Genomic DNA, 18,816 nt, shown 5'->3' on the forward strand with positions numbered 1-18,816 from the left:
ACAAGATAAACAAATAGACACATAAACATGTCGGGCTCACCACACCAAAAAAGGAAATAAACCCGAGCTTACTTTGACTTTAAAAACATAAACAATCACTATTCAAGTTTTTGTATAATAAATGTTCTATACTTGCATATTAATTTGTCATATTTTTATGTACTTGCGAAATATGTAATGGACATACAATATATAACAAAGCGTGGGTAGATCGAGAATTAATCAAAAAAACATAACCTTAAGGTTTCAAGAGTTTGATGGAGCTTTAATTAGTTGTAACTTACTGTGCCTACTATGAAAAGAAAATTGCCATTTTATAACATGGAAGTAAACGGCATATTTATATACCAACCAACGTTAATATTAGGAATATTCGTCTTCACAAAGCAAAGAACAAGATTAATTGAAATAAAACGTAGAAGTTATGCATATCTTTAGTATCAATAGTTCATACATCATAATCGTTATCGGTGTAATTAATTTATGTAAAATTCAAAGTATTGTTTACAGCACTGATGCCGCGTTGACGCAACACTGACCTCACCAATATGCATCATAATTGACTAATGTTTAATAAATATTCACAGGCTTCTCCTAAAATAAACAAAGCACTAAAGTACATTGTGTGTCAAATTGGCACAAACATGTTTAGCACCTAACAGAACTTACTGACATATTAGTTATTAAATTAAACATAGGTTTATTAAAATAAATATTATAAGTCAAAATGGTTTGCTCAATTGCAAGTGTACAGGAATGGAACAGAGAAATGCACTCAGGATGCGCTTTAGGGCTATGTACTGAATCATGGCGGCGGGACCACGGTTCACGATCGAGACTATGTAGGCCTAACGTTTTGTCCTCTTATTAATGCATTTATTTATTAAAACCCTAACCACACATTTTAAAAACAAAATTGATAACAAAGAAAAACAACAACACAATTATCACATTAAGTTAAATATGTAAACACCCGTTTTCAGATATGCCCGGTAGAAATAACGTTCCACTGAAACACAATTTTCAACCACAAAAACTGATGGTGATTGATTTACGAGAGCATTAACTAAAGTTAACTTTTGCATGAATTTAAGTATGTTTAAATTATATTATAAATGCAAACACGGGTCAACGTGTTTGTTACGCATTCATGGTTACGGTACAGAGATAGATGGGATCTTAGTGAAGAGCAACTAGTTCTAACACCAAAGAAGAACTCGCAACGTCAGATTATTAAAATAATAAAATTAATTTTTATAAAATATTGATTATTTTTAGTTTTATGTTTAACCTCGCTCTACTTTTCCTTACAATATAATACAATAACTCAGGACATTCTTATTCATGTAAAATGAATTTTTGTCGCTGCATGGGCCGCGGTGGAAGGTCGCAGGATAATATTCAATAACGACTTATTAAGAGCTGAAAATAACTAGGGTTTTCAACATGTACTTATTTATTTACGGACATTACGTATTCATGTCTTATGAATAATGTCTTATCAATGTCCAAAATTAAAATGGTTACTTAAAATATAACAAAACATTGGCCATTTAATGCAAAGCCAATTTATGACATGTGCATGGTTTTGGTGGATATGAGTACCCCCTGGTAAAGGCATGGTAAATTAAACCCGAATGACAGCCCTCTTTGGCCAGCTCAGCAGCGTGGGCGATGACGTCATCCCGTCGCGAACCTTATTTGGACTCGCTGTTTCGCGTAATTATTGAACATCGCTTATGAATTTAACCACATTTTGGTGTTTCCATTTCAATGTCAAGATCTTTTTAATGCTGTGTGCACTGGGTGATTCGGCTCTGGCATACATTTGAAAAAATAAAATATTGAGAGAGCATTGAAATTGAAACAAGACGATGTTATGACTTCAAACCTCGTTGGTGCAGACATTTATAAATAGGTTTGTTAATTACTCATTCACCTATGAATCGGCGATAACATTCAATAAATGATGTGTAGGCGCAGCCTTGCTCTTGCCATTGTTTATATTTGCAATGCAATAAAGATAATCATAAAATTTTAAGCCGTGTAAGTATTATTATCTCTATATTAAGTATAAATATTAAAAGAAAACGTCTGCCAACGGGCATTACAAGATGCTTAACAAACAAACGAATAACTTATTAATAAGGAATATCTAACTATAACTAAGAGCAAGTTCTAGACTCTAAAGGAAATTTAGCAATATGCCATTAATGCTTAAAACCAAAGCCATTTTTTTTATGAAGAAAAGGAATGTTGGATTACTGACCACTGTAATTACCATCCTCGGCCCTAATTCGGTTGGATGCCCTCTGCATACTATAGAAATTCAACCGTGCCCTCCATGTACGGTTTAAGCACTCGCCCGGTACCGTACAACCCTACCAAAGGCCGAGAATAAATTGAAAACTTACTCTCGAACCGGGAATCGAACTCAGTACCCCTCACCATAGCAGACACATACAAAGACCGCTAGGCTATGAGGCTCTCCAAAATATTTCGAGAATATTGTGAGTTTTACGATTAAGTTTTTTAGTTTGTTTTCAAAACTGTATAAAATTACCATTACTGTATTTTAAACTTACTATTTATTACTCTAGTAATTTGAGTTACTTAATATAAAGGAAATATAATTTATTACAATTGCAAATAAAAAGATTATTCACGCCCTTTTAACCTGTCATAGCAATCTGCGTGTACGATGTATATTGTTTAAAGGCTGGTTCTCCATATGGAGGTAAATAATTAAGAATTACAGGTCGACCTCGATGACCTACATTTCGGCTGAGTAATGATATTGTTCAAGGGCCCGTTTATTACGATACGACCAAATGCTCCCCTGTTATGCATTTTTTATAGACGAACCCGTTTAAGCCTCTTATTATCGTCGTCATAACATAAACATGATAAACAATTTCAAAAGTTATTAAACCAACGTTTTGGAGGCTGTTTTAAACGCACTTGTACTTACTAACAGATCTAGGCTTCCATTATAGCAAACATTATTTTATTCACAAAACTCTACCACACGTCCAACCCATAAAAAAGCTACACGTAGATATTAAATGAAATAACGAAAAGAGTTGATGAAAATAGTAAAAAGATAGACGGAGAAAAAGAACTCAACGCGCAAAAAACATTTCAAGGTTTTTGTAGAGGTTTGCAAAGGTTTATTTAAACCAAATTCATTCAGAATATATTAAATGTCGGGATTTTAAATGGTATTTTATTAGTAAAATCAAATATAATAAGTTGCCTATCGATTGGATTTGACATCATTAGGTCGCGTTAAATCACTTCCTAAATACCTGCGGTGCAATATACCTACCTCATGTCGCAAGCGCAGTGGATGCGTGTCGTAACGCGGGTTCAGTTCCCATTGCATACAAGTAACGTGATACTCCGCGGTTTACTAAGTTATTCGTAGCTGCATTGCACGTTTGACTGAGACGTTACATAAAATTATTATAAGTTTTTACCTAAATCTGAAATTTACGTAATAATAGAGTGTCAAATTATTTTCTACATTTTATTCACATTTCCGCCCGCGGTATTGATTCAAATATCACTTAAAGGTCCTAAGTATAGTAAAAGCTCTATTTTAGTTAACAATGTTATCAGCTTATCATTAATCAGTGTAATCTATTGCACACGATCGCTGGACAGATTCATTTGTCACCGAAACTTTCACATCCTTAATCTATTAGAAAGTGATAACTGATAAGCTTTTATCTAATTGACGATGCTAAATGTTATCACTTAGCGTTGCCTACTATAGATTTAATAACTAAGAATACACTTAAATAAAGTTAAAAGGATGATCCGTCCATCCCTTTAACTTTTATAGAATGGGCTTACGGGCAGAATGCTCACTTGATATTAAGTGATATCGCCGCCCATGGCGCTCTCAATGCCAGAGGGCTAGCGAGTGCGTTGCCTACCTTTAAAGAATTGGTACGCTCTTTTCATGACGGACCCAAATTAGTTCGGAAATACTTCAGTGGACACCTGGTTTTCACTTAGTATTGCCATTAAGTGGCAGAGTATCTGTCTTAACAAACGCTCAGTTGTGGATGATGAAACTCAGCCGCAGGTATTAATCCGAACAACCCCTCTGAACGCTCTTCATGGTAAATGCGGCAGACGATGTAGAGAGATCCCACATCTCTACGTAACGCCAACGTTCAAAGCTAGTTCTTTCAATTGAATTGATTCAATGTTTAAATAAGAACTTTTATTCTTCCTGTTTTAAAAAGATCAAATGAAACGTTATATACCTAAGTGTCAACGCAACATGTTACACGCCTTGCAAAGTAGGTATTTATGTTTTGTTGCATAATTGATGTTAACGGCTGGTTAAGGGTAATGACGCCCAGCAATTAGGCATTTTTTAAATGTTTTATTGCTTTTGTAATGCATTCCACAATATTATTTTTTTGTTACATAAGTACGTCCATAATAATAAGTTCATTTGTTTAAACTACATGAAGATTTTTTTGTTATTTTTTTTTGATAACCAAGCAACATAGGGTTAACGATGACGGATACGTGTCCGAAAAATGTAAGGATGCGAAGAGAAGCAAATGAACATGGGTTTATTATATTCTCTTGACTTCTCTAAAATCTGGCGTAAAATGACGATTTGTTTTCAAGTGGACAAAACCGAAGCAATCTTATTAGAGACGGTTTTCAGACGCTCGTTGAGAATACGTAACTTAATTTTGCTAGAGAGTGTTATCAGAGCAATGAGGTGGTAATTAACTTAAACTAAACAGTGACGATCGGCCGAGTAAAAATATTTTGGATCACTCCAAAATTATCAATTCAAATTTATTAAACTAAAATCGTAAAGCTATTCCAAGACAGGTTTCACTATTTTCGTGTGGGTATATAACGTAGATCGTATGTATTTCCGTATTTCACCATCATTTGCTTTTATTAATATATTTATTTAATATTATTCTGTACCTTTTTATATTTCTTGTTCGTAATATTAAGGTCATTAAGTAATGACGTGATCTACTTACTTCTTGTAAACAGTTTTCCTCCACACTCATGCACAAATTCCGACAGTTGATTTGGTCCATATTTAGTTACCAATGATAAATTCTTGTGCGGTTTCATACAATTAATTACTGGTAATGGACTTAACAGTTCTTATTTAGATTTTGTAGTTAAATTACTACCTTCGTAGTAGTCACTGTACTTGACAATAGAGTTGTTGACTTATAGAAATTTATTACGGCATCAACCGAAAAATCAATTCCTCTACTGGTTTGGGTGATTAATAGTTTTAATTCACGTTTATGGATTTGCATATATTTCGGTGAATTACGCGTGGGAATTAATTCTGGCATCACTTAACGACAGTATGAGTGAGCTTAATCATTTTTATCTCTAACGTAGGCGACTATTTGCCGTGATTTATAGTTTTGGAATAAATATATATATATACCTACAGACAAAAGAGCAAATAAATGTCAGTTAAGTTCACCTAAGATTTGACTAATAATGAGAAGATTAAGAAAGGAAGTTAAACGCAAAATGTCAACACATCTAGAATAATTCTTTCCCTAAAAGCGCATCTAGACTTGAGATAAGTTTGTTAATATTATAAGTAAAAAGTGTCGATCATGTCCTCCGTAAGATCGCGATTGCCTTAAAGGGATCGAGGCGCCCTTGTCCTACTGCTCACGTAGCTTTATCAGGGCTGAAAACTTACAATTTTACCAATATATATTTAACAAAAACTGTACACCTGAACAAGGCTGTAAGATTAGGGACTTAACGATATAAATCATAGTAATATAATCAGCGTTTAATTTATGTCGTCCCACCTATAATCCAGGTTTGGTAATAATATTTGCAAAAGACTACAAGCAAAGGCACTTTCGTCATCAGAGATATCATAGATTTAAAAAAATGAAAAGTGAGTAGCTACGATAAAATGGCTTTCAGATTCCGATTATAGATATAAGTACTCATATTTCGTCTATTTAAAACACAGCCCTGGGAGTTAAGTGATTCCAATAATTCAATAAATTGTTATGTAAAGGTTCAGTACAGGCTCCAGCGCGCCATTTGAGAAGACTTGTCGTGTTTAGCATTGATTTATGGACTTAACATTTTTGTTTTCTTTTAAAATATTACCTACGCTTATACTTTAGCCGATATTTTATTCTAAGGGCATGTCACAATACCAAATGATTTTAAAAGCATTTATGTGAGATGCTCGACGTTTGGACTCAAATATTACGTTTCTTTCAATTCCACATTGAGTTTACCTCAATAATCGCGTTATATACAAATGGTAACGAACTGCCCAGGTCAGAAATTTATGGTGGCAATTGGAGAAGGCTTTGCCAACAAAAGGCAAACAGACAAGCTTGTCTAGGGAATGTAAATATTCAATCTCTTCAGCGATAAACATCGTTGTTGGCGACAAATACGTACCTTTGCCTAAAAGATACAACATTATAAGTAAATAGTACGTTTCAGGTATGTTTATGTAGCGGCTAGGCAGTTGGCAATAGCCACCCGATAAGGCGATGCCCAAACCAGGCAAGCCTCGACAGATGGTCATCGAGCGCAACTGTTCGCAATCAGACATATGGGATTAGTAGTGATTGGTAATCGCATTTAAGTATTCGCACCTAAACTATGGCCTAATTTCTGTACACTAAGAAGAAGAGTGAAAATATTATACGTTTGTATGTTTGGTGGTTTATAATGGAAAACATTGCGATCATTAATTAAGTGGCATTGACAGTATAATTTTATTCATTTATTTATTCACACTTCGTTGCAAAGAAATACAAATAATACAATACATAAAAATTACAAAGGAATGCAACGGGCGGCCTTATCGCTAACAAGCAATCTCCAGGAAACTCTGGTACGAAAAGAAAAAAAATGATGAATACATAAACAGAAGTTATATAAAAAAATATTTATCTATAGAACCTTAATCTAGAGAAAAACGAAAAAAAAACAGAATATTAATAACTAACCAAAAAGCTAATCTTAAGCATTCATGAATTACGCACAATAGACCTGTATACTAAATTTATGCTAAGAGTACATTGACTTTATATATAATTTTTAAACTTATGTTTACAATGATTTTAAATTCTATTTTAAAAGAATAAGTGTGGATATTCATGCCCATTCTTCTCCACACAAATTTAACGTTCAAAAATCAAATTCGAATAAGGCCATTTTAGATGGTCTTTTTGGAATAAATGATTTGATTTGTACCTAAAACAAAATATGTATGAGACAACAATTATTGGCGTTGTCTATTATTATTTTAATTACAGTGAAATAACAAAACCAGTTTTTCTAAGCAAAGCGCTTCGTACATTAGTGCATAAAGTTCTTTTCAAAGAATTGTCTTTTTGACTCTTTTTATTTATTTGACTCTTTTTTTTTCTATTTTTTGATTGAATCTTTTTGTTCTTCCTTGGTTACTTCTAAAATGATATGATTTATTGATAAAGAAATCAGAATGATATATTTGAATAATAATTTAATCTACAAAGGTTTCAAAATATATTTATCAACGAATTCTTCGCAAACTTGTAACTGTCTCTCTCTGTAAACCGTACATTCCCGGGCGAATGCCAGAACCGGCTCACTCCTGTCTTCTTCCATAAGTTTCATAAACGTATCGGGGTTGTCAAAAGTTTTCTGAGCCAAGGATGGACTCATGAGAGTGAATGGAAATATCGCCATTGCCTGAACCATCGCAAACATACGGGCCCGCTCGCACCAGTTGAAGAAATCCCACCTCCCGTAGTTATAATCTTTCAACTTACTCTTCACTGTATCATCTAAATGCTGAGTGAACACTGTGTAATACTGGTTAAATATCTCCTTTTCGTGAGCTCTTCGAAACTCTTTAGTCGTAGTCAAGTATAGGAATATCATGAGATCGAGCGCGGGTGGAGCGTACCTTACGCATTGGAAGTCCAACAACACCGCTTCTGACGGGTGCCCATGTTCGTATCGGAAAAGAATATTGTTTATCCAAAGATCTCTATGAATAATTACATTTAAGCTATCTTTACTGGGCTCGAGGTCCTCACAGGCTTTAGAGAAAAGATCCGTAAGTTTTTCCTCAAGATCATCGATATGTTTGTGGATTTTTGTAGAAAACGTTTGAATTAAATTAAAAGATAACTTTGCGGCGGCTCGAAGCCATGCTTCGGACCAGGGAGCATCGAAATGTGGCGACTCCTTCAACACGCTTATGTGGTCTTTGTAAAAACTGTTTCGTTGGTGATGAATCATGTCTCTTTTTGCTTCAAAGCACGCGAAGCTGGCGTGGAATCGTGCCATGGACGTTACAACGACCGCGACGTGCTTTAAGTCCAAACATTCGTGATGTGAAATAGACTTGTAGCCTTCGATCGACAAATCAGGCATAACAATAAGGCTGTCCGTGTGTATCAAAGCCTTTGGACACCACGCTTTCTGTTCTGCACAATAGAAATATATAACATTAGGTGGAGTGTGTGTCTTCAATTTGTAGGTTTTTTATCAATATCACTCTTATTTCACTTGGAATTATTAATTTCTTTACTAATATAAAATATAGGTACCAAAGATACAAATGGATCGAGATAAATAACTTCAGGCTACAAAATATATGTATTTTAAAAATGCCATATTTTCTATAATATTTTCAAATTTAAATTGGTTCAATTTCTTTATTGTAATATTATTCCTCTTTTTTAGTAGCAAAACTTATATACTTTATTTTTTTGAATATACCTCAAACTTACCGTTGGCGACGCCCATTTCCTCAAATAACTCGTAAACGAGGTTTTCTCGTTTAAAAAAATTATATTCACCGATAAACTCTGCTTTAGGTTTATTCAGAAGCGGCAGAAATTTGGCAAAGAGGTGCAGCTTCTTCGTGAAATTGCCATTCTCGAGGTGAACGGTCATCCTGAAGTGGTCTCCCAAGAAACCGGACAGCCCCTGCCCGGCTACTTTAATGTCATACCCTAGAATCGTCCATTCGTGTGATGCCGCTTTGTGAACGATGCTCTTTATATCTCTCTCTGTAAGAATGCTCTCCACACTTTTACACTTGAGCGCCTCCATACTAAATAATACCTCTGTCGATATCCAAATGGTATTTATAGGATGAAACGACATTCGTAAGACTATTGTCAGTTTTCTTCCAATATTTGAGTTGTCTGTATTTCAACCGATAAAATTAATTTAGTCTCTCGTGACTATTTGCGAATTGATAATATTAGATAACAATATAATGGTAATATTGATAGAGGAATTACAATTGTTTCTTCGCTGTGTTGAACCGCTCTTTGTCCTATCCGATGTCGTGCAGAGGGCATTATTGAGAACGTTATGTTATAACATTTACAAATGTTTAAGGGTGTTACCACACCAATCGATCGATAGTCGATAGATGCCATCGATCGATAGTCGATAGATGCCATCGATCGATAGTATAATGGAATATAATTTCATTTGCAGAATGTAAGCGATCTTTGGCTTTAAAAAACGGTCGCATCCAGAGTATTCTGGGGTCAATCGGTCTGCGTCGACCGATGCCATCGACTGGCAATCGATCGATTGGTTAGTCGACCGGTATCCGTTGACCAATTAAAGCAACCAACAATCAAACAAACTCATAAAGTTGTACCATATATTTTTTAATATTATTAGATAAACAATTTAAATAAACATATTTGTTCGATTATTTCTAAATAAAAAATTAAAGTTTATCTGGAAGACTAAGTCAAGGAGCTCTGCTAGAATCTTAAAATAATTAATAAAATTTTAATAAAAAATACAACCTATCGCTGACATTAATAAAGGCACAAACTGGCAAGAATGAGGTTCTTCTCTCTTGTATAACTCTAACTCTTACAAATAATCTCTTCGCTTTCTTATTCAATATTACTATTTCGGGAGAGAAGAGAGTAAAGATGCCAACCCTCGCTACACAATTCTTACTCTCTTAAACTTTAAATAGAACGCTTTGTCAAACAGTCTACGTAATCTATTTATTTAAAAAAGCTTCTCAAACTTATAACAGTATAATTTATTGATCTTAATTAAAATTGTATACTCTAACGATGTAAAATAATTGCAGGTGTAAATAAAACACCAGTTAAATTGGACCTCGGCATATAAATGTTTTCAATACTATTTAATAACTACTCTAGACGGCAGTCGCGTGTGTTTCATAAACCTTATATTAAATGGCTTTAATGGAATGCCTCAACTGGAAGACTCGTATTACCCAAATTCTACTTTAAAAGGTATTTATATTATTTAAAAAATGTTAAATATTCCTTTATGTGTAAATAAATATAGTAAATAATATACGAATATAGACAAGTTTTGTTTGTACTGGAGAGTGACACCTTCGATGACCCACAAATGCACAACCGTGGTGAACGCTAAGAGCCACAATCTCGAAGCAGAGAAGTCAGATAGTGCAAGGTGTCCAGGAGGACCTTGTCGTGCAAAGGGGGGCCGTAATGGTGGGGCGCAGAAGGAGGGGCGGGGATCCGCCAAGAGACTACGTGTTCGCGACCAGTCGTGCGAGACGCGGACACCGTGAACAGGATGCGCCGCTCCCAGGCGCACTGCAGACCGGCCAGCACCTGACGGGCCAAGGGACAACTCGCTCATTTCCATTCATGGCATTGAGAGGATAGAGATGCATCCGATACCGATATACCGGCGATACAACGATACTTTTCATATTTCGCGCTCAAAAAAAGCAATGTAAACGCGCATCTTGTTTAGTCTAGTTCGTTGCAAACGAGGCACGCACTATTTATGCCCGGGGAATTCCCGCGTTTAATTTCATATCATCTCGCTCAACACTTGTAGTAGCGCGTATTTTGTCGACACCAAATAAAAAAAAAATAAAAAAGAATTACAAACACCTTACAAATGCTATTTTTAATATTTAACACTTATTTAAATTGAATTATTACTCTTAATTCTTAATAATTATAAGCGTTGGTATCGGAATCGGCAAAAAGCGGTATCGATGCATCTCTACTGAAAACATACTTTGTTAAAAAAGAAATGTTATCTCACATTTTTTATTATTGTTATTTTGTGTGTGTTTTGTTAGAAATAAATTGTATGTCTATGTCAACGTTTAAATACCTGCCGGCCGACGGGGGAGTCGGGCAGGAGGGTGTGTCTGGGGAACCCCACGGCGTAGTAGGGGGCGCCGGGGGCCGGGTGCCCCGCCCCTTGACGACCCGACTGGAAACTGCGAATGACAAAACCGAGTTCATAGAGTGCGGCGATGGCAGCGAAAGTTGTCGTCGGACATCACTCACTTGTAAGTCACAAGTATGGAACCGGCGTGAGACGGGTGCCCGGGGAGGGAGTCAGGCTGCCGCCTCCAGGCCATGGAGCCGCACGGCTGCTCGCCTCCACTCTCCCTTGCCTCTCTTTCTCTATCTCTATCTCCATTGCGACCGTATTGCTGCCCGCATACGAGGCACTCGATGTAGGTCGCACCCTTCAAAAAACGTATCTCAATTTGGGCAATTTAAAAAAAATATCTAAATATTCAATTTTTAAAATTAAGGATTAAATAAAGTACACATCTCTCACTGCTATATTCTAAAAACACATATTTAGTATGTCCAGATCCATAATAAGCGACAGAGTCTGCGCCCACCTCGGTCTCCCGTATCTTCCGCTTGTGAATGCGCAGACAGCGGAGATGCATCTCGTGGCCGCAGTGCACCAGCGCCACGACGTCCCGGAGCTCCCCTCGCTCGTCCAGGGGCAACGCGCAGGCCGGGCACCACGCCCCTGCACCTCGCCTCGCACCCCCGCCCCTCACGGGCACCACGCTGCGCCACACGGCCCACTCCTCTTCGCTCACGCCCACGCAGCTGGGCTTCTCCAACAACGGCTCCGGACCTGTTTGAACTTTGCTCTCATTCAACTGCACTCGATGAACCCTCAACTAGAAGCGGCTGCCAGGAATTACCTGTCTTGTTATTCGGAGCGTGCGAATCGGTGACGGGGCCAGGAGTCTCGAACACGTCGTCGCTGCCCATGCTGCAGTTCAGCAGCTCGCCGACCGACGCTTGCTGCAAACAGAACCGCGTATTAGCATCGAATCACTGTGCTAAGTGTGAGGGAAGAAGGGGAAGAAGGGGCAGAAGGGGCAGAAAGGAAGAAGCGAGGGCTGTCTGCCTGCACCTGCAGGCTCTCCTTGCTCTCGTGGCTGAGGTATGTGGACACGGTGTCGACGCTGTGCCGACGACCCGATCTGCTGCTGCCGCAGTCCGTCTCTTCTCTCTCTTTCTCCTTCGTTTCGACATTGCCTTTGTTATTATTGCCTGTGATGATGAACCACTTATTTAATAGGTACGAAGACGTATCTTTGACGTAACATAAGAGTCGGTGAGTCGCAAGCGGCTTTCAATGTGATTCTCGGTCTTACTGAAAATATTGAGGTTGTGCAGAATTTGGCGAGCGAGCCCCGGCTTCCTGTCTCGGGGCGAAGCACTGCGGGCCCCTCCCCGCACCTCCCGACTGACGCCCGCGCAGGGGGCGGACTTCACCGACTGCACTGACACCGCAGACTGTACCGATTGAACCGATTGGACACTGGACCCCGTGTGCTGCTGGGGTATACGCGGTCGACGAACTAAAACCACAGAAATCTTTTTTTTTAATTATATTTCCCTTAATGTTTGAACATCGAAAGTTTGACGTAAAAATTATTCTTGGCGCATCAACAATGTGGAATTATATCTTTTATAACTAGTAAGATTTAGTTATGAGTATGGGAACATTTTAATACTTGATAACCCATGAAAAACTATTACCATCAAAAGATGCCCTTTCAGGTGGGGCCGGCGGAGGAGGTGTAGAGCGAGTGAGAGGGTAGGGCGGATGCGCAGCCCTACGTAGAAGCCTCAGCACCCCAGGCAAACCTGTAATATGACGTTGGGCAGTCATACTGGACAGTGACACCACCCAACCGTCAAATGATACAGCTTCGATTCTCCGCTCCCAAGCCTCTTCTAGACGACATTGTATCTGAAATCATTGTAATGAATTATTATCAGTAACAACTTAAAAAAAAAAACTAAATATTACAACATATCAAACCTCCATTGGCAGAGGATCATATCTGAGTTCAGCAGCTCTGGGAGGATCTGCCAGTCGCGCCCACTCCCAGCGCAAGCCACGGCCACCGGGAGAACTCACACTGTAGCAAGATCGTCGTACGCGACATTCTGATATACCTGGATTTATAATTTATTTAGGACTAATGTAAATGTAAATAACTTATGTATGAAATATGTGGTATGAAAAAACTTAAACATTTTTACAATTTTAAATTGAAAATTAAAACTTACTTTGTGTCTCTGAACACTGTGTCAAAGTGCGTAAATTGACATAGTGCCCCTTAAGAGCCGGTTCAGCATCTGCCAGGACAACCCTGGTTAGTTTCTTGGCATGGGCTCTTTCCAGCGTCCTCGCAACACCAGGCGAATGAGGCAGCCACTGGCCATCATGCTGCCACTCCCATACCACTACACAGTGGACTGACGACATTACATGAACCCAGCTTACAAGTTAAAATCCTGCAATTAAAATACCATATAAAAAGGGTCAACATGTTTCTTGATGTTATGCCACAGGCAAACTCTCTATATATATCTTATATAAAGTGTAAAAAAATCATAACATAAAGCTATCTCAAAACTAGGTATATGTTGTAAACATTTGCATATGTAATATGTACACAGTAAAAAAGTTTAGTATCGTAAACATTAGTCTTAAGTCCCTCTGGCTTATAAATCTAGTATGGAGACTGTTATGCAGTAAGCTACATTTTATAATCAGAAGTACCAAGTCACTGCTACAGTTAAGTCAGATACAGTAGTAGTGCGAGTCGATTTTTCTATAGCATGCAGGAATTATTAAATAGCACACTGTAGAAGAAATTAAAGTTATCCTTTTTATGTTAATAAACGCAGATTACGAACCTGTTTACATAGCATTTTCATCTAATCCGTATTAACTAATAATTCCTGCAATTTATTTCACACTAAACGTTTTCATTTATGGTGAGTGCATTTCTTAACATGACTTCGTTTATTTAACAACTTTCCCATAACTTAAACTGAATTCTTTCATTTAGCATTTTAAAATATAAATCACCATTTCTAAATTCTATTTCTAAATAAATAACCATAGATAACCTTATACCTATTATATTGCTTGTATTAAAAATATCTTCTATGTTAAAAGTCATCACATCCACCAAGTTCACTTGTATAATAGTTAATACTCTATATAGATTATAGACTGTGGTAGCGACTAGCGGGCAGATTCGCCATTTTTAGAGGGTTTCATAATAGTCATTGGTCGTATTTTTAAACAAAACAATAAACATGGGTGATTTAATTCAGTGACTATTTATAATTTAAGTAATTAGAAAAACCCTTAATACAAAGTGGAAATATTCAATAAAAAAGCTATAAAATATGTCAAGTACGTAAATACTTTACAGTTTCATATGGATCAATATAATTTATTTAGCTACCTGAATAGTGTTTCTGTTGGTTTTTAAATATTCATAACTTCATTCATGACTAATTATGAAATGTTCCAGTTCTATTACATGGGGGACATCCTATTTTATCACATTAGGCCACTTTGGTGTTTGCTCTTATTTCACATACATATTTTATTTATTAGATTAAAGAAACCGCTGTGACTACTTACACCTCTTGTAAAACATTGGCGAATAATATTAATAGTTGTACATATATGTATTCTTGTTAAATATAACTATCAATGTATCCAGGGGGCCCCCCTCCTTTGCCCCCTTTTTTTGCGCGACTCTGACCCTTTAAATAACGTTTATATTCTCTTAATGCAGTTTAAATATTACAATTAAAATATTTATTAAATTCACTTCTATTTCAGAAACATATAACATGCGTCAGTCAGCTATGCAGGTATATTTTTAATTAATTTTCTTAAACATACAGTAATATTGTTAAAGAATCACTAAATGAAATAATATTATGTTCATCACAGACACGGGAAGACACTTACAGGCTGTCCCCAAACACCAATCCCCAGTCACTCTGTAACAGTGCTAATACTCCCTAAGTACCTATACCAAAAAAAAGTAAATGACAATTACATAGCCTAAGGTTTGTAAAAATAAGTCCTACATAGGTTTATTTTCTGTAAGTACGTACTGTGAAAGTAAAGTAAAGTACTTGATATGGTTGAAATAATATTACACTTTACATTTCTTAAACTTAAATTTAATGTAAACAGTCAAGTGTTGGAATAGAATGCAGATAATAAATATTCCAATGTTGTGGAAAATAAATTTGTAGTAATTTTTAATTAAGTAATATTTTTTAGTAAATATTAATAACTAAAATTAATCTTTTTTTCTTGCACAGATGTATTAGCCTCTTAGGGAGTGACTGATGGTTAGGAACTAATTATGTGCATAAGAACAAATTCTTATGTTCATACAAGTTCTAGGTACTTATTGTAGCAGTAAGCTATACTATTTGCTAATGTGTGGCATGTCTGTGAAATTGTAACATTGAGTGGATGATTCTCTACTGTTTTGTGTCATAATATGATGCCTGCCACATAAGAAATAAGAAAACTTTACTATAATACTAGTGTATAATACTATTTTGCCAATGTCTTGTAATAAGTTCATTAGGACATTCAAATTATGTTATCACTGTATTTCTTGATTTTGAAGCTAAGCTCTAATCATTGTCATGCAGTTTTTAACATCATTGTATGGTACGATGCACAGTGATATTGTTACAAAGTCACAGTGTGTTACATGTTAGTTATATGGTTGTTAATGGATTATGTACATCTGATCTCATGAGTGTTAAACTTCTAAATGACCTTAAAACTGCAAGGCCTCAAGTTAACAAATCTCTCTTAAAAGATTTAAATTCACTTTTCTAGTGAAACAATATTTCTTTTTAAATACAATCAAAATGTTGACAATGGTCAGTCCCTCATAGTAGCCCTATTTGTGTACATTCCCAAGAGATTTTCTTAATACGAAGTCAACTGTGGGATTTGATGCATTTAATCAATTGGCTCACTGATGCCAGTTCATGACACAAGGAGTGCAAGACACACAGCAGCAACATGCAAACCAAGGACCTAATCTCAAGCAAGAACAGGTTACTGAAAAATCTTATCAGGAGCAGAATAAGTCCAATCCAAATATGGTATGTAAAAATAATAATCATTTTTTTCATCACTGAAACCATCATTTGTTTGTTCATCACATGTTTCAATTCATGATTGTCAATGGGTATGCATAAAATACTTTCCCTATTAAATTGGTCATAAAATGTTTCAAGGTTGATACAAAAACTGAAGCAGACATGGAAATTACTTCAAATGGTGAAAATTCAGAAAGACCTCCGTGGAAGAAGCTTGGAGTAGGTCAGTAGGACAAAGGAGTAATATGATTTCTTATAACTATTACTATCAAATAAAATATTTATTTTGTAATAAGTAATCTGTGGCAATATTTTTTCTCTTTTTAATCAATTAAAGAAAAACTGAGCATGATCTATTGCGGCATGCAAGTGAGTGTGTTAAATCTTTTGGATTCCTAACATAAGGTCAATTTAAATTAAAAGTAAAGAGGATCTCGAACAAAGAGCGTCGCCGGCGGCAGAACCAGAGTCTGCGCCGTCTGGTGACTCCCAAGAGCGCTTTGATGGTGCTCAACGAAATGGTGTACGGCGCGCCATTGGTGAGCTATTTATCAGAATATATCCGTGTGTAGTTGTGTAATTTCAAATTGATTAAATAAAGGTGTAAATGTTTCAGGACTTCAGAGTGGATTGCGCTCCGCCAACCGGGTACTACGCATCGAACAACCCGAGCTTCTGCGCCGAAGTCACCATTGACGGGTGCAGCTATCGGGGTTGCGGTAATTCCTATTATCCAATGAAAGAAGTAGATATTTGAAGTGAAACTTCTTTATTGGCATTGGAAAAAAAATTACCATCACATTTATCCATTACAACGCCTTCTTTTCTTTTCACTATCACGGTTGATTCGAAGCTATTATCAACGAAAATAGCTAAAAACGGTAACAATGATAGTAATACTTCTATTATAATTAATGAATTTCTAATTTTAATTCTGTAATAATTAGTTGATAATTAACAAAAAATATAATTTAGAATTTCTCAAATTTAACTTTATTTTACCAATTTCTGTAAACTTGCACATTGTACCACAAATAACGGTGCGGCGGCTGTGATAATCTTATCCTAGAATAAGTCCTGAGTACATACCTCATTGTAGGTACTGCTCATCATTAGGAAGAAAGGCACACAATGACGTCATCCGTAAGGATGTGGAGAAATTATTAATTTGGGACCAATGAGTGCTTAGACTGATGCTGTACCTTGCCTTACAATAATAGTTCACGAACACGTACAAAACACTCACTATAAAAGTCTAAATGGAGGAAGTATCTATTGACAAGAAATTAACAAAACAGTATATATAACATTACCCAAGTAAATCTCATAAAATATTATAAAATACACGTTTATTATTTGGTTTGGCCGCAGGCGAGACGAAGACGTCGGCCCGGAGCGCGGCCGCCGAGCAAGCCGTGCGAGACATCATCATCAAGAAACTCAACAAGTTCAACAGCCAGGAGAAGTCCAACGAGGCGAAGGATGGTCGTTAGCTTTTATTTTATACTCATTGACATTTGTTCGGCCCGCATCGAGTTTTTAAAGATTTGTGATGGGAGCGCAGGCGAGGAGAAGATGGAGACGGAAGAGGAGGAGCCCATGCCGATGATCCAGCTGGCGTCGTACGCGTTGCACAAGCTGTTCAGCGAGTGGGAGGGCGAAGGTCATCGGGTGCCGCAGATCAGGCCTAACAATCCCTCCGTAACTCACTTTTCATTATGTTAAAGCCGATTGATTGGATCCGTGATCCGTGATTGGTCCCCGTTCTCAACTCACGCTCACCATGTCACCAGGTATCGGAAACGGACGTGGACCTCGCGTCTCAAGCCAACGGCCCCCTGCCCCCGAAGCCGAAGAAAGTGAAGACTCTCCCCGAGAACGCTGCGGAAATGCACCCTTGTATGCTGCTGTCGTACATGCGGCCGATGCAAGAGTACCGGGAGTTGGGGGTGCAGGGCGACCGTCCACAGAACCTCATCTACACCATCGGAGTGGAGGTGGACGGCGCCACCTTCATCGGCCAAGGTTTATTTCATTTTCGTGTCTATTGTGAAAAGAAGCCGTCAGTGCTAGGGATCTCTCAATTTTCACACTCCTAAACGGCTTTACCCATTTTCATGGAGTCTAAACTTGATTGAGGATGTAATTTATACTTTTCTAAACAGCTTAATGTAGACATGGCCCGTAGAGTGTGCGATCACTTAAGTATTAAAGTAAATTTTGATTGCAGGACCAAATAAGAAGGAGGCTCGCAAGGACGCGGCCACGTCGGCTTGCAATTCGCTGTTCGGAGTCAAATTCCAACAAACAAAGAATATTCCAAATATGGTCTAGACGTCAGCTAATTCTTCCTTTCATTGCAATAAAACATATAAAATGATTAAGCCGCCTTTTATTTGGGATAATGTCGCTTCGCAGTCGACACAGGCCAATCGTAACTGATTCACTTTGATTAGTGCGAGTGTGAAGTCCAATTATTGATTAGTGGCTCTGTTAAGTTAATGCAGTTGTCATATAGTTTGGCAGGCACGTTGTGAGTGAGGGAGGG

At 37.1% G+C, this 18,816-nt stretch overlaps 3 protein-coding genes across 7 annotated transcripts; 1 reads left to right on the forward strand and 2 right to left on the reverse strand.

Moving 5' to 3' along the window:
- Positions 1-6,747: 6,747 nt before the first annotated feature.
- On the reverse strand, positions 6,748-9,221 carry LOC110997132. The gene is made up of 2 exons (XM_022265125.2): positions 8,787-9,221; positions 6,748-8,480 (listed from the first exon to the last, which is right to left on the reverse strand). Exons 1-2 carry the CDS (start codon positions 9,163-9,165, stop codon positions 7,534-7,536), a joined length of 1,326 nt encoding a protein of 441 aa, XP_022120817.2. The 5' UTR covers positions 9,166-9,221; the 3' UTR covers positions 6,748-7,533.
- Positions 9,222-9,661: 440 nt separating this feature from the next.
- LOC110997167 (protein deltex) lies at positions 9,662-14,227 on the reverse strand. Of its 2 annotated transcripts, none has more exons than XM_045634798.1 (11): positions 14,025-14,227; positions 13,392-13,619; positions 13,141-13,277; positions 12,855-13,068; positions 12,467-12,673; positions 12,223-12,362; positions 12,015-12,110; positions 11,690-11,941; positions 11,343-11,527; positions 11,164-11,272; positions 9,662-10,646 (listed from the first exon to the last, which is right to left on the reverse strand). In XM_045634798.1, exons 2-11 carry the CDS (start codon positions 13,588-13,590, stop codon positions 10,440-10,442), a joined length of 1,746 nt encoding a protein of 581 aa, XP_045490754.1. In that variant the 5' UTR covers positions 13,591-13,619; positions 14,025-14,227; the 3' UTR covers positions 9,662-10,439. The 2 variants fall into 2 exon arrangements, with proteins under 2 accessions (XP_045490754.1, XP_022120891.2); XM_022265199.2 differs by having other exon boundaries at positions 11,690-11,937; positions 12,008-12,110.
- Positions 14,228-14,354: 127 nt separating this feature from the next.
- On the forward strand, positions 14,355-18,652 carry LOC110997164 (spermatid perinuclear RNA-binding protein). 4 transcript variants are annotated; one of them, XM_022265189.2, is made up of 12 exons: positions 14,355-14,532; positions 14,971-15,002; positions 15,085-15,203; positions 15,465-15,549; positions 16,152-16,271; positions 16,407-16,491; positions 16,692-16,807; positions 16,885-16,987; positions 17,640-17,753; positions 17,833-17,969; positions 18,062-18,293; positions 18,499-18,652. In XM_022265189.2, the coding sequence occupies exons 5-12, from the start codon at positions 16,155-16,157 to the stop codon at positions 18,600-18,602; spliced, it is 1,008 nt and encodes a 335-aa protein (XP_022120881.2). In that variant the 5' UTR covers positions 14,355-14,532; positions 14,971-15,002; positions 15,085-15,203; positions 15,465-15,549; positions 16,152-16,154; the 3' UTR covers positions 18,603-18,652. The 4 variants fall into 4 exon arrangements, with proteins under 4 accessions (XP_022120881.2, XP_022120882.2, XP_022120880.2 ...); XM_022265190.2 differs by lacking the exon at positions 15,465-15,549; XM_022265188.2 differs by lacking the exons at positions 15,085-15,203; positions 15,465-15,549.
- The last annotated feature ends 164 nt before the right edge of the window (positions 18,653-18,816 follow it).

This window comes from Pieris rapae, chromosome 4 (genome assembly GCF_905147795.1).
Source record: "Pieris rapae chromosome 4, ilPieRapa1.1, whole genome shotgun sequence".
Classification (NCBI taxonomy): Eukaryota; Metazoa; Arthropoda; class Insecta; order Lepidoptera; family Pieridae; genus Pieris; species Pieris rapae.